Source organism: Bactrocera oleae, chromosome 6, assembly GCF_042242935.1.
Source record: "Bactrocera oleae isolate idBacOlea1 chromosome 6, idBacOlea1, whole genome shotgun sequence".
Classification (NCBI taxonomy): domain Eukaryota; kingdom Metazoa; phylum Arthropoda; class Insecta; order Diptera; family Tephritidae; genus Bactrocera; species Bactrocera oleae.
The window spans coordinates 21,726,677-21,742,495 of record NC_091540.1 but is presented as its reverse complement, the minus strand read 5'-3'; the positions used below and the strand labels follow the sequence as shown (position 1 = coordinate 21,742,495).

Below are 15,819 nucleotides of genomic sequence, written 5' to 3'. Positions count from 1 at the left end.
GAGCAAGCAGGTCAACCCATACTTCTCTGTATCTGCTAACCTCAGAGATACGAAGTTCGTTAGATGGGGGTGAGGTGCTGTTATGCGCCTTCCTAGACATCGCAGGTGCTTTTAACAATACATCTCACAAAAGCGTGTCAAGAGCAATGGAGAAAAGGAGTGTGACGTTACCGATACGCAGATGGATTGAAGCTGTACTGCGCACCAGTATAGCCGAAACCACAGTAAGCGATACCAGAATTCGTCTAGGCACAACACGAGGCTGTCCACAGGGTGGAGTGCTTTCCCCCTACTTTGGTCCCTAGTTGTGGACGATCTTTTTGAGCTGCTAACCAGCAATGGCATCCGCTGTCAAGGATATGCGGATGATATTGTTATCTTGGCCAGGGGTAAGTTCGTAGACACTCTCTATCCGCACAAACCCATTTTAACCCTGAACTCGGAGATGCTATTCTAAATCCCAGCCAATTCAACTGTTTAAAGTGCGTGTTTCTTCGATATATAATGAATATACACTAATATTTTATATCCACTCCATTTTTATATCCTAACTAAACTTTTCACTTATTCGTTTCAACACATTTCTTTTTATGTTCAATAGTGTAAAATATACTTTGATTCAGTTTTTGGCTTAGTCACTGTTATTGTATGAATAAATGGATTTAAACAAAAATTGAATATTGAATTAAGATATTATTTAAACTATTTAATATATAAAAATGTGAAGAAACGAATAAGTAAAGTTTTAGTGGATATATAAGTTAAATATATGAGTGTAAAACTCATTCTAGAAGAAACACGCACTGCAAATAGTTGAATTTTTGAACTTTAAATGCAAATATCTCAAAAACCATACGTCAGCGGCAACGATATATGTGATATTATTTGACTCTGGAGAACCTGCTATATACGTACATATCCATTTTAACCCCGAATGCGGTGGATGCTATCCTCAATCCCAACCAGACTGCTAAATAGAAACAAGTGATGCATAAAATCTTTATGTGTTGCGAGGAGTTGCACTATGTTCTCAGCATAACGTTGGACTAACGCCAGAGAACGTATATCACAGAGAAGGTTCATGGTGTGCCGATTGTCAAAATGTTCCTCTTGACGGAGGGTTACTCGCCAACATTAGTGCATTTCACCACAAACAAATTATAAGCTGAATTCACCAGAATTTTATCCCTGCGGAGCGCAAAATAGCAGAATTGAGAACTTTGAATGTTAAATGAGAAAAATAATGCTAAATTCAATGTTAAGAAATGTACGCTTAGTGCCGTTTCACATTGGGACTCAAAAGAGTCTCATACCAGTTTATTGTGGGCGAGGGGACGACGAGGAAAGACGAAGGGACCGTGCCACTCGTGTTCGGGTGGTACGCTTTGTGTTCTTGTTCGTAACAGCTCGCTGCTACCCTTTTCACTTTCAAATTCTTTGAATGGTTGCAAGAGCGCTCGGTTTCAAATGAATTCGATCGCAAATTTGAGTTCTGTTATCTATTTTTGTATGTAATATGCAAATACGTATGCATAGAATAATAGAAATATTATGACAAATTGTAAATAAGGAGAAAATTAAGATATAGATTATGGAGTAAAGAAATTATGAATTTTTAATACGGAGTAAAGAAATTATGAGTTTTTAATACCTAAAGATTAGGAAATTCCTATTATAAATTTGGCCTTGAAAATATTAGTAGCGGATATTCAATACATTCTTGTGGATTAGGGAATTCCCGTCTTTAGTATTTCTTTGAAACTATTTAGCGGGTAGGTACTTGTATTATGCATATTGTTCTACCATATTCATGGTAATTCATTGCAAGCAAAATGTGTGACCATCATCTCAACATACAAATGAAATACGCAGCACGCAGTGTTGCGCAGTCGAACCGCACAAATATTTACAAAAATTTTGTGAAAAGGAATGCAGAAAAACTAGACTCGAGTTGGTGGACTCTTTTTGACCGTGTGAATGCCCAGAGCGACACCAAAAGAAAATTTGAAAAACATCAGACTCTTTTGAATCCCTGTGTAAAAGTGCACTTACAGATTCGTATATTTACAATGCGCAAACGAATTTACATATAATTTTAAGATATTCTGCATATACAGGGCGGCTCACGAATCGTGCTACAAAAATAAACCGTAATAAGTTTCTTTTTAATCAATGCATTACATTAATTTTTTTTGTATTGTATAGAAACTTATTTTATTTTATACAATTAATTATTCCTCCATGTTCAGCCCATAAGGAAAGACCAAGCGGTCGCAAATATTCTTATACATATATATGTATAATTATGTCATATTTGTTTAATGAAAGTACCCATTATAATTGTTAATTTGTCTATATGCAACGTATGTATGTAAATATGTACACTCATTGTTTCATGGGAAATCAGAACCATACACACTCTTACAAACATACATCGCATATGGCAAGTGCAAAATCAACCCTTGTTCATATACAACGTGGCATGCGTAAATGGAAACAAAGTCAACAAGTCATGTGCATATATACGGGCAGATGTGTGTACAAAAAATTCAAATATACATACGCACTTACGTACATTTTTTGACAAATACAGTCAATCCCGGTTAAGTGCCAAAACCAAAGTTGCAGATTTTTTGTGCTTTGTAGTACATAAGCGATTGTGGTACTTAAGCGAGTGGTACGAAAAAAATAATGTCTATGTATTTAAAAAAAAATTACCGTTTTCCTTAAAAAAATTAAGGAAAAAAAACGTGAGAGGCAGCAATCCACAGGCAGATAAGAGGGATTGGAGGAGTGATACTTAACCGGGGTTTACTGTTTACATAAATCAGAGGAATATTGAATATTTTCTTTAAAAAGTTTCTTGAGTTGTAAATCGACAAATATACTATGTTGTCACTTTTATTCTAAAATATTTTAATACTCATATTTGCGGAGTTGTCACTTTTCCCTTCTAGAGGGAATATCAGAAATTTGTTCAATTTATGATTTTTAGCTTTTGCCATCGTCGTGAAAATACGCTTGTAGGCAAAAGCATGCTCGGGGGGATGTGAGGGTATCTGTTTTTATGAATGAAGCGAGGTTGCTTGTCGAAAGTACGCCTGCGTTCATGAATGAAAATGTTGTTGTTGTGTGATTTACTATATATTTTGGCTTCGGCTATTTGGCTGACATATTGACTTGTGACGATTGTAGTTTTTGCAGAACAATGTTTGTAGTTTTTGCAGGTGACATATTTACATGTGTACGGATATTCATATGTATGTAGGTTGGTTTGTGTATGCATTATTTGTTGGCAATATACATACATACATATATATGTTGACATATAAATCAATGTACACACATATAGCAGAGAATGTTAATATATGAATATTTATATATTTATTAACATTCTCTGCATATAGTGTATTGATAAGTGATAAATTATGATTTGAATTTCTGAATGCGTACATTCAAATGCGCATGTTCAGATAAATGTACATATGACTATATAAGATTAATATGATAAAAGATATAAAATTATATAGGAATGCATATTATGTAAAAACTATATAATATTATTATTAAATGCCCAAATTGACTATAAATATTATTTCCAAATTCCCTAATTTAATAGATCTTTCAGTTTTGCATGCATTCATAAAAATTCGCAAAATGATATTCATATCAATAAATATGATTGCATATAAACGTATAAAAATATAAGGCAAAAGGCTAACATGCAGCTGTAATATCAAAGCAAGTCTCTGAGCATAATTTTCATTGAATTCTCAGCTCTGTTCACTCGCTACTGTTAAAATTTCTCCTTCCGAGCCAGATTTGGTGAAATTCACTAATAAAATCTTGTTAGGTTTTGACAATTCACACGCTGGTCCGCAATTGAACCTTCTCTATGATATACGTTCTCTGCTAACGCACTTTGACATGACGTCAAAGTCGATTGCTTACGTTTTTTCGCGCTATTGAGAATTTTGTTTTGAATTAACGTTTTTCTAATACGATTTCAGCGATTTGTAAGTAGAGAAAGCGCTTTTACGAATAAAAAATTTTTTCCATGTACCACCAATCATGCTCAACTTGAACAAAGAACTCCATCAAGTTCTACACGAGCGAAATCGGGTGGAAATTTGTAATATGAGTTAGTAAATAAAATAGTTAATGCGTTATTTAGCTACAGTATAATAATTTTATAGGATTCTATGGCAGTGGATTATCGTACAAAGATGAGCGAGAAAAAAGAAAAACCTTAAGGTTTATGGCTGTGGATGAAATAATTTCTTCAGAAAGAAGTTATCTTCGCCAATTGGAATTACTTATGAACTACTTCGTTAAACCGATAAAGTTTCATACATTAATTGATGATCATAACCATTCTTTTTTATTTGGACAAATTGAAATGATTTATAATTTAAATGAGGAATTACTGCGTGAGTTAGAAGAAAATAAAGATAAAGTTGCGAAAGCTTTTCTTAAGATGGCTCCATTTTTAAAACTGTATTCTGTTTACGCCTTTGATTTCCAAAACGTACTACTTATGCTCCAAAAAATTGGAAATAAAAATCCGGCTTTTCGTAAATTTATTGTTCAGACTGAGACACGTCCTGAAGTACAGCATACGTTGAATTCCTTGATGATAATTCCAATACAACGCTTACTTCGATATAAATTACTTTTAGAACAAGTGCTTTTGTATACAAGTCCATCTGAGACTGATTTTAAATTGTTAAAAGGTAAGAAGTTCTTTAAATCTTATTAATCGTTATTTTATATTCTCTATTATTTGAAAAAGTTGAAAGTTATAAAAAAAAAATCAAATTAATATACACCTCTACAAAATAATAGGTGTGCTTTTAGCTGGTACTGTTTTACTTTTTTTTGCCAAATGGTGTTGTAACTGTTATTATTTTTTTTTGATACTGTTACATTTTTACTTAAATGTTGTTGTAGCGGAAAAAGTTTGCAGAATTTAGATCACTTAGCTGTAATTACCAGCTCAGCTAGCTAAACATTTTCTTGTGAAAAAAATGATGGTATGAACGAATATCGGAGATCGTCGAACTCCTTTCCGCAGTGGCGACCTTCAGCCGCGCTTCTAAAAAATAACCCTGATGGTCCAACACCGGGGTGTCCATAGTTCGTGCGCCAGTGCAGAAAGGACTTCGACAATCTTCTCTATTCGTCCATTCCATCAGATCGCGAGGTAAAAGAAATTGTAACTGTTACATATCTTCACCATTTTTTTTTTTCACAAGAAAATGTCTAACTCATTGAATGTGTAACTACACCTAAGTTGTCTGAATTCTACAGAATTCTGCTCCTACAACAACAAAAACGACAACTAAGTTACTTGAAAATATGTGCAAAGTGTGTTAAATACAAGTATACATAAATTGTTGAAAGTTCACTTTCCGCTCACTGATTTATAATCTTCGCATCAAAAAAAGATGATTTAAAAAAAAAATTATAAAATATAAAAAAATTATAAATTACGCGGCCTCTTTCATTGGAGGATCTAAACTATACATTCACCAAAGTTGCTTTATAACGACTGACTTTTGGATAATCGCAATTTCAATGAGTTTAAGGAAATTAAAAATCATTGAAAGAAAATTTCTATATTCTGTCTTTGTGTTAGCATACATATGTACATATATATGTATGTGTTCTCTGCTCATTATAATGAAATTTGTAAATTTATAATTTGTGAGATCAGATTTTTTGGTGACTTTTACGTATATTTCTAATCTTTATTTAAAGAGATTTAATATAGTTTTGATTTTAAGAAAGTGCGGGTATTTTCTCGCAGAGTATTATTTTGCTTAGCAGTACATATTTTGGTTAGAATCCCCAGCAAATGTTATGTAAACTTTGACTTGCGAATAAATTATCAGAAGATATTTATTTATAGAGTGTATAAAAAGAAAAAAGGTTCATGTTTAGGTTACTTAAAACTTGTAAGTGTTTTGAAATATTAAAATATTTTGTTAAATTTAGTTTTAAACGTTAATTTTGAAAATCTTTTGTGATATATATGTACATATATTTAGACGTCATATAGGATATCTAACTTGTTAAACTAATTTTAATTATGTATATTTTTCTGTAAAATGGAAACCGAAAAATACCCAAGAAAAACATTAAAAAATCTTAAAATTTATTTCTTTTCTCAGTGGCACCACTGTCAAATGTTATAAAAAATGTGGACTTTGAAAACGCTCTCTCGAATCAAAGAGTTTCGGATCATTTTATCCATGCTCATCATGATATTAACCTTTGCTCATGTTATCGTATTCCTGATAATTATGTAGCTCTATATCTACAGATTGGTTGTCGTCGAGGTCATGTTGTTGATGTTGTTGTTGTAACGGTTACCTAGTCCCCGTTTGGGTGATAAATTCCAGATTCTTTGTCGTCGAGGTCATCTAACGGGAGGCACACGAGCTGTTTCGACGGGGTCGGACCATAGGCAGAAGGGTGTTAGATGGGTGGGGTTTGTTGGGCATGCAAAGAGGTGGTTAGTGTCATGCGGAGACTCATTGCACGCAGGACATGTGTTTAGTATGTCGGGGTCTATTCTGAATAAGTAGGAGTTTTGCTACAGTATCCGGACCGAAGTTGCGCGAGGGTCACTCTGGTTTCGCGAAGCAACTCGAGCTCTACGTCTGCTATGGGTGGTAGTTTGACTCGTATTACGCCATTCACTGAGAGGGAGTCGGTGAAGGCGTTGATGTCTCCACTGTGAATGGCGGTCAGTGCCTGTCGACGTAATCAAGGAAAGACCTCTTGATGTTCCTAGGAGGCGGCTCCGCTACAGTCAGGCGACTACAGGGGTGGTTTCTACGAAAACACCCCAGTAGAAACTGCTTGGAGAGGAGTTCGTTGTGTTCCTTAACCGGAAGCATACGGGCCTCACTATGTAGGTGTTCGATTGGAGACATCAAGAGGCATCCCGTGATAGTTCGGAGTGCAGTGTTCTGACAGGTCTGTAGCTTCTACTTCTGCGTGTCGCTGCATCCAGGCGACCATTTTGCCTGCGTAATTTAGGACCGGCAATCGGCCGTGCCTTGTACGTTGCCAACAACGTTTCTTTGTCTTTTCCCCAAGAGCTGCCGGCAAGCGACTTGAGGATTTTGTTGCGGCTCTGTACTTTGGTATCGCGGTCGTGTGAAGAGTGAAAGAGCACAGACTGTCCAAAGTAACGCCTAAAATTTTAGGATTATTTACTGTCGGAATTTTTGTGCCATCGACTGAAATATTCTCTGTACTCCTTCGTCCAATTTGTGAAGATGGTCGCTGTGGATTTAGTGGGAGAGAGTGTTAGGCTTCTTGCAGAGAAGAAGCGAGAAAGATCGGAGAGGTAGCTGTTTGCTTTTGAACACATGCCATCGATTCCATTGCCCGACGTCAATATCGTGCAGTCATCAGCGTACGAGGTCACGAAAGTTCCCTTTGGTGGTTGGGGGAGTTTCGAGATGTAGAAGTTAAACAGTAAAGGGGAGAGGACCCCACCCTGCGGAACCCCCTGTTTAATTCTTCTCAGTTTGGAGGTTTGACCTGAAAACAGTACGAATGAATGCCGGCCGCTAAGGTACTTCATGGTCCACCGCTTCAGCCCTGGAGGGAGTTAAGATTGTTCGTTGTCCTCAAGTAGCGTTGCGTGGTTGACTGTGTCGAAGGCTTTCGACAAGTCCTACGCTACGAGGATCCCCCTCTCGCAGGGTAGCTTCTGGTTTAGGCCATGAACAATCTGGGCGTTTATGACGCTAAGTGCTGTGGTGGTACTGTGCACTTTTCGGAAGCCGTGCTGATGATCTGTTAGGCTCAGGTGGTGAGTGAACTTCGGGAGTAACAAGGCCTCAAGTGTTTTCACTATTGGGGGAAGGAGAGTTATCGGGCGATAAGACTCCCCTTTGTTGACGGGTTTCCCAGGTTTCAGTAGTGGGACCACTCTTCCGACTTTCCACACATCGGGTATTTGAAGAGTGGCCATCGACAAGTTTAGAACCTTGGTGAGGTAGCTTACTCCCGTCGAGCCTAGATGTTTTAGCATCAGCATGCTAATTCCGTCAGGGCCAATGGACTTGGACGATTTGGCTTTTGTGATGGCACTCTGAACCTCCCCACCGGTGAGAGTAAGTGGTGCGCAGTCTTTTGGCATTTTGCACAGCCGTCGGGTAACACATCGTTTGGCCTTGTCAGTCGAAGGGTGCAGTGTAAACTGCCGGCTAAAATAGCTCGCTCACTTCCTCGGGTCCGAGGAGGCATGGCCATCGAATTGAATTTCAACCCGATCATCATGTATCCTCGGATTTGACAGAGCCTTGACAGTAGTCCACAGCTTTCTCACACCGTTGGAGAGGTTGCAGGACTTCAGGTGCTCTATCCATTTTGTCCGCATATGATGGTTTACCATTTGCCGGATATCCAAATTGGGATTCCTTATTCGGCGATCACAGGGATCGGCATGGTGGTAAGGTGTCGCGCTCGTTTGCTAGTACAGCTGCTTTGGCTATAAAATTAGGGCGGAGTTCCGCGATTCTTCCCGCCAGTGTGAAGCGAGCAGTAGCAGCAGCGATCAACTTGCGGAATTGACGCTCGCCAACTATGACGTCCGTAAGAATGAGTAGTGCTGTGAAGATGCTCTCGGTAAATTCTGTAAACCGACCCAGTTAGCTTTGTTAAAGTTAACAAAGGTGCGATTGTCCACAGAAATTAAGTCGGGAGGTTTCTCGATCGAATAATTATGGGCAGATGGTCTGATGCGAGAGTTAGCATAGGCCGCCAGGTTATGATATTTATCAGACCACCGCTAGCGATGGAAACATCAGGCGAGCTATTACAGGTGCTCATAATTCTGGTGGGAGCTTCGTCATTGATTGTGCAGAATGTCGAATCGTCAATCTGTTCCGCCAGCTCCCTCCCCCTACGAACATTCATTGGTCAGACTGGGAGTCATGCTGTCTGTGTGAGCTCCTTAGGGCCGTGGAGTTCCTATCTTGGCCACTCGACTGGAGTGGCGGCGCAGTGAGCGAACATGGCGCAGATTGCACAACCGTTAAGGCTGGTGTCGCAGAATTGCGTTGGCAGCATGGGGCCACATAACTCGTGGTCCATTCCCTATGGGTCTTAAGGCCTGAGCAGGTATTGCACCTAACCGAGGTGGAGTTTGGATGGAGCCTTCAAGCGCAAACGCAGCAGTAAAATTCCTCGGGGCCCGAGTTGGACTCGATGGCAGCACGGGTCAGGAGGATACGGAGCAACCTTGCTGCTAGGCGTTGCTCCAATGACGACAAACTTTACCTAGAACTTACCGATTCAAACTGGGTTACATCGCCGAAATAAAAACCCTTGGGCAGATGAAATCCGGGCCAATTCCGGTAACGTAGAACCGGATGTTGTGGTAATTGAGGACTGTCATCTCGAAACCATTGTTCGAAATTGCTACAGGAATTATTTTTGGCGCTATTACAACAACAACGTAAAACTAGTCACGACTACCCAAAACTAAAATACATTGGAAAAATTGGCAGAGATACCAACACATACACACGTTTTAATTCGTTAGATCTATGCGTACGATGGGGATAATGATTCAGTATGTATACATCTTGCTTTAAAAAACTAAATGAAGCATAAGCAATCACATCCATACGTTTCAGGTAGTAATGTCTATTCAGCCATATGCTGGAAACAGTCACCGACGCAAAACCGTAGACCGATACGCTGATACGACCTATCTTATAAGAGCGCAATGTAAATGAACACACACCACTGCCTCTACCGTCCGCTTTTACAGCCCGTACGTATTTGAAATATTCTTAAACTAACTCAAAATCACAGTCGAATACATTTATTTATATATAGGTAGAAGTTTTTTTATTAGTTGGATTTTAGTTTTGAACTTTTACATTATGAAAATTATAACTAAAAAGTTAAATGTGTGAAAAATCGTGTATAAAAATAGAACAATGGCAACATTGGTCAAAAGAGAACATCTGATATCTACTTTGCCACTACAAATTTGGTTTGATACGGGTGCTACGTACGCAAAGGCGGAATGTCGGTGATTGTTTCCAGCATTATGAAACTTTAACAGAAAGCTCTGGTAATTAACGTAACCGATAGTCAAGTCAATTGAGCTATTAATTAATATACATATGTATTTGATGGTATATTCGAGTTCAATTATACTTGCGGCAGTCGGATCTGCATAACCGTCTACGTAACATTAATATATATATACCATTTATATAATATGATATACAGATAAGTAAGTTTACATCTACCACATTGATATTTAAACTAAAAAAGTTAGCTCTTGAAGAATAAGAATATTTGAGTATTTTTTTTAGAATGTCATGGATTTATTTTTATTATATTTGTTTACTTATACTTATTTAATATATGTTTACATACTAACTATTTAGATTCTGTAAAGCAAATCATATCGGTTGTCTCTCATATAAATTCATGTGTGGAGGAGCAAGAAGTAACTTTAATGCTTCTTAATTTACAAAACTCGTTTTTGAATCGATCGCCTAAAATTATTAAACCATCAAGGAAAATTGTTAAAGAAGGACGATTGCATAAAATATCTCGTACGGGATCTCAGATTAAACGGTATTGTGTTCTAATGTCTGACGTTTTTTTGTACTGTAAAATATTAAGGGATCGTGAAATAAACACTACAATAGAAAATGCTTTGGAGTGCTGTTGCATTTTTCCTTTGAAAAAGTGTAAAGTATATGAACTGTTTCCAGACAGTTTTAAAATTACTTGTCAAGGCGATGCGATCATATTCAGTTCATTAGATACACAACTTGTCCATTCATGGATAAATTGTATCCGGGATACTATAGATTCACATATCCAGTGTAGAAAGACATTGCGCAAAGAATCTAGTAAACGCAAACCTACCAGGTGTATAATTTTTTCTATTTATTTTAATTTTTTGAAAGTTATAACAAGTATCGTATCTTTCTAGGAAGAAGAATATTAAACATTTTGAAACCGATTATCCAATCAGAAAAACATTGGTAAGGTGAATTACGAATATGTCGCAATTTGCGTAGGAACTTTAACAATAATCAATTTGATGCCAATAGTTTGTGATAATTTATTTATTTTTTTTTTAACGCTTTTTAAGAAACACAATATTTGATGATACAAAGAGACATTTTATTATATATTGGACAGTTTGAATTGTCAGTCATAGGCATAATGCATACAAAATTTTAAATAACATTTGAATTAAATTTATTAAATTTTTAATCTTAAATATGGGATTAAAAATTAAAAAAATAAAAATTTTTATAAAAAATGTTTTCTTAATTTTTAATCATAAATACCGGAATGAAACAAAAAAATCCCAAGAATAAAATTAAGGATTGAAAGAAAGAAATTATTTTAAACGAAAATTTTTTCGCGTATACGTGCGTCGTGTTCCACCATTTTGAGGTAGATGTTCAATACTCTAAAGCACTGGTTGGCAAGTTTTATCAATTTTTGATTCTTAGTTTAGGAATAAAAATGAAGTTTAAAATTTTAAATTCCAATGATTTTGAATTAAAAAATTCGCAACCCTGGTCATAGGGTAAAATAGAGTTATGGTTGCAATAATTTGTAAAGTGTGCACCACCTTGAACGCGCAATTGCGTTTTAACAATTGAATTTATATTTTTGTATTATTAATTAATATGAATACATTTCAGCAACAACTAAAACGTGAAAGTTACCAGGAAGTTGATGATAACACGAAAGGCTGTTTTCCGTTTAAGAAAACATGGCCTTTCTCAAATATAAATGTAGCAGTTTCACCGGTCGAATGTAGCGATAGTGAAAGTGACCTTAAACACAAAATGAGTACAGGATTTAATACTGTGAAGATTGTTTTAGAGAATAAATATTTCATCAGGGTATCTTCACCAGAGCAAAAACATGGCTATGTTGTGCAACAACCACTTCATAAACGAGTAAAATTTGATGTCAAAGAAAATAATGCAAGTTACACATATCAAGCAGAAAGCCTAGCGCGGAACAGGGTGAGAGGTGACAGCACTTCCCCGGCTTCCGAAAAGCAAAAGGGTGGTAATACCGCGGCCATTAGGAAGCGCAATTGCAACAATCGAGGCCACTACCCAGTAAACGCAACTCAGCCCGCAGGCCGAGGTTGCGAAAGGGCAGCTTCCTCGACCACCCAAGCAGCTAAGCGTAAAAGCGGACAGCTGACGCCACAGGTGCCGAACAACACCAAGCGGCAGAGGGGCAACAACGCACAAGCGACTAGTGGCCACCGACTTGCTGGAAAATCCTGGGGGTGCTCCCCAAGGACTATCAGGTGGATGTACACCATGATCGTGAGACCGATTATCACGTATAGAGCGGTATCGTGGGGTTCGAAAGCATCGCAGACTTCGGTAGGACTTAAACTGTCGAAGCTGCAAAGACTTGCCTGCATCTGCGCGTCGGGCGCGATGCGTACGTGTCCGACTGCAGCACTGGAAGTAATGCTAGAACTTTCACCGCTACTCCTGGTAATCAAACAGACTGCCAAAGGAACTCTGCTCCAAATGACAGCAGAGGGAGCTGGCAAAGGGAAGGTAATCTCATCCCAACAGATGAAAGAGCTAAGTGAGAAAATACCACTACCCCTTCTCCCAAGGGATAGCATTACCAAAGTAGTAAACTTCAGCAGAAAGTTTCAAGTAACCCTTGGCAGCAAATCTGAGTGGAATGACTCTTCACTGGACCGGCTGCTAAGGGGTAGCACCATCAAGTGGTACACCAACGGGTCGAAAACGGAGGAGGGGATTGGTGCAGGGGTCGCTGGGCCAAGCACCAAACTCTCCATTCCCATGGAAAGTTTCCCGAGCATTTTCCAAGCGGAGGTCTATGCTATAAGTCGGTGTGTAGGGATGAACCTCCAACGCAACTATCGCAATAAGAGTATTGCTATACTCAGCGATAGTCAGGCGGCACTAAGAGCGATCTCAGCCTGTGAGGTCAGATCTCTCCTAGTGATGGAGTGTATAGAACGGCTGAACAGCCTATCTAAGCAAAACCGAGTACACCTTATTTGGGTGCCTGGCCATAGGGGTATAGCTGGGAACGAACTAGCTGACGAGTTAGCCCGCTCTGCAGCCTCCACAAAAATGGTAGGGCCGGAACCATACATAGCGGTTGGTCCACATACCATCAAAGAGCTCCTCCGAAGGGAGGAAAGAGCAAGCAGGGAGATACATTGGCAACAACTTCAGGGCATGCACCATGCCAGACTGCTATTGGGGGGTTACGACCTCAAGCGGTTTAAAGCCATAATTGATCTCCCCAGAAACAAATTCCGGCTACTGGCAGCGTTCTACACCGGCCATTGCAGGCTCAAGAAGCACCTCTTTAACATGGGCATAGCCTCTTCTGCAAACTGCCGGTTCTGCGACATAGAGCCGGAAATCCCTGAGCATCTGCTGATGTACTGCACAGCAGTCTGCAGACGCAGAATCAAGACCCTGGGATCCATGTTTCCACACAGGGATCGTATCGCCTCACTAGCACCCAGCAGAATTTTGGAATTTATCAAAAATATATAACGAAAAATGTGGATTCAAAAGTGACTTTGACTGATAAAATATATAATTTTTTTGCTGATTTCTTTTAATATACATTTATGTGGTTTGAATATTGAAAATAAAATTTTAAATATGTAAGTATAGCTTGGCTTAAGCTGAATCTGCATAACTTGCGTATGCGTATTCGTACGACAGATAAATGAGCACACAGGCTTAAGCGTGTTTACGCATACAACGCTACGAGAATCGTATTTGGATTCGAATACGCATAGAAGTTCTGCTTCCGTACACGCATACGGAAGATATGTAGCTTCAGTTTTATTCACTAAGAATTTCTATTTGAACTTAATTTTAAATAGTTGTTTAAAAATGAAAGGTGGGCAGTTTTTCTGAATATTTTGCTCTAACTTGAGAAAAGTGAGTAAAATAAATGGCAACAAGTAAACACGCATATTTTGAATGTGACAAATTACTTAAAGCCAATAATAATAGTATTTGCTGCAGAAAGTGTAATCATTAGTTCCCTATATCTTGTAGTAAACTGGAAAATGCAATATTCAACAAAAATAACGAGAGGCATTTGTAATTGGTACTGTCAGTCATGTCAATTTGAGATTAGTGTGATGGAATTGAATACTGAATCAGAAGAGAAAAGCGACGATGTATGCTTTGATTCCACCAGCGCACCGAGTTTCACCAAACGCATAGAGGCATTGTTTAAAAAATACCTTGATCCAATCACCGAAAAAATTCGGAAACTTGAATATTCGTTAACCGGTATTTAAACTGACCTGACTAAGCTAGCAGACTACAAAAAGGCTGCAATTAAACAATTAAAATAAACAGTATGGGCAGTAGAATACAAAATTAAACATGTTGGTAGTGAGTCAATAAAATTGATTATTTAATTCTCCTGAATCCAAGAATTCGTTGGGGACCGAACGTCCAGCAGATGAAAACATGTTGAAGGAAAAATCCGTCCTCTTCTACTTGATACACAAACGCCTCAAGATGCTAAAATGATTCTATGGATTAAATCGACATCTGGAAATAATATACTTTTCGACCACTATTTAACACAAGTGCAACAAAAAGGGGTGCATTCGAGCTGCTTAATAATTACCGCAATACTGCAACTCTGTTACTAACTTGATACTCTGTTGCTGATGATCTGCTGCAATATTGCAGTATTTATTTCGGGCAAAAAAAACGTGTTGCTTAGAAATATGAAAATTTTGACTTTAACCTATAACTTGGTTTTGTCAGCACTTAATTTTACGACAAAAACAAATAATACGAGGGTTGCTTTTTATATTTAGAGATTAGAGAACAAAATGAAATATTGATAATCGAAAATCGCTTTATTGTTTTTAAAATATTGTCAATTAAGATCAGTACATTTTTGCATGCGATTGAACCAATTGTGGAAGCATTTTTGCCACTACAAAATATGGGTTCTGAGCGCATCATCCGCCTTTTCAGGTGTCGGAAAAAGTTGACCTCTTAGTTTATTTTTTACGTACGAGAATAGAAAGAAGTCATTCGATGCCAAATCAGGACTGTACGGTGGATGACTCATCAAATCGATGTTTTGAATGTTCAAAATGGCAGTTGTTTAAGGAAATGTGTGAAAACTCGCATTACCGTGGTGAAAAGTGAACCAGTTTTTTTGTTTTATTGAAAAACAACTGACAAAAAAATATTTGTGTACCACTCAGAATTTACTGTTCTGCGTTATTCTAGTGGTATGGTTGCGACATGCCAAGTTTTACCAAGAAAACTGGCAATCATTTGCTTGAGAGCTTCGTGTGCATCTTTTTTTGAATTCGGCTTATCTTATAACACGCATACAGTCAACTGCTGTTTACTTTCGGGTTCATACGCGTAAATCCAGGATTCATCACTTGTCACGATGTCATAGACGTGTTCCGAAGCACCTCTATCGTATTTTTTTTTTTTTAACATTTCTATCGACCAATTGGCACGAGCTTTCTTTTGAGCGATTGACAAATTGTGGGTTCATACAATTTTGAATATTTGCTGGTCTCACTAATGCTTATAGTTGTCTCAATGTTACGATAGGTCACATGACGATCATGCAATATCAGTTTGCGCACAGCATCAAATTCGTCGTGGAGTGATCTACGTCCTCGATTGAATCGACCATGCTATCGATAAACATTGTTCCTTGATGGAGCTTTATCGCCAAAAAGAGAAACAAATGCATAGATGCACTGTTGCTGAGTCAATC

The 15,819-nt window shown here is 37.9% G+C and overlaps 1 protein-coding gene across 1 annotated transcript; it reads left to right on the top strand.

Moving 5' to 3' along the window:
• Positions 1-4,071: 4,071 nt before the first annotated feature.
• Positions 4,072-13,657, top strand: RhoGEF4 (Rho guanine nucleotide exchange factor 4). The gene is made up of 6 exons (XM_014238955.3): positions 4,072-4,141; positions 4,197-4,733; positions 10,431-10,923; positions 10,988-11,039; positions 11,715-12,020; positions 13,559-13,657. The coding sequence occupies exons 1-6, from the start codon at positions 4,072-4,074 to the stop codon at positions 13,655-13,657; spliced, it is 1,557 nt and encodes a 518-aa protein (XP_014094430.3).
• The last annotated feature ends 2,162 nt before the right edge of the window (positions 13,658-15,819 follow it).

Bases quoted from the DNA above. Each gene is read 5' to 3' on its own strand.
- RhoGEF4 (XM_014238955.3), top strand. From the start codon at position 4,072: ATGCTCAACTTGAACAAAGAACTCCATCAAGTTCTACACGAGCGAAAT. The intron at 10,924-10,987 runs GTGTATAATTTT...GTATCTTTCTAG, and splicing joins AGTAAACGCAAACCTACCAG to GAAGAAGAATATTAAACATT. The intron at 11,040-11,714 runs GTAAGGTGAATT...AATACATTTCAG, and splicing joins ATCCAATCAGAAAAACATTG to CAACAACTAAAACGTGAAAG.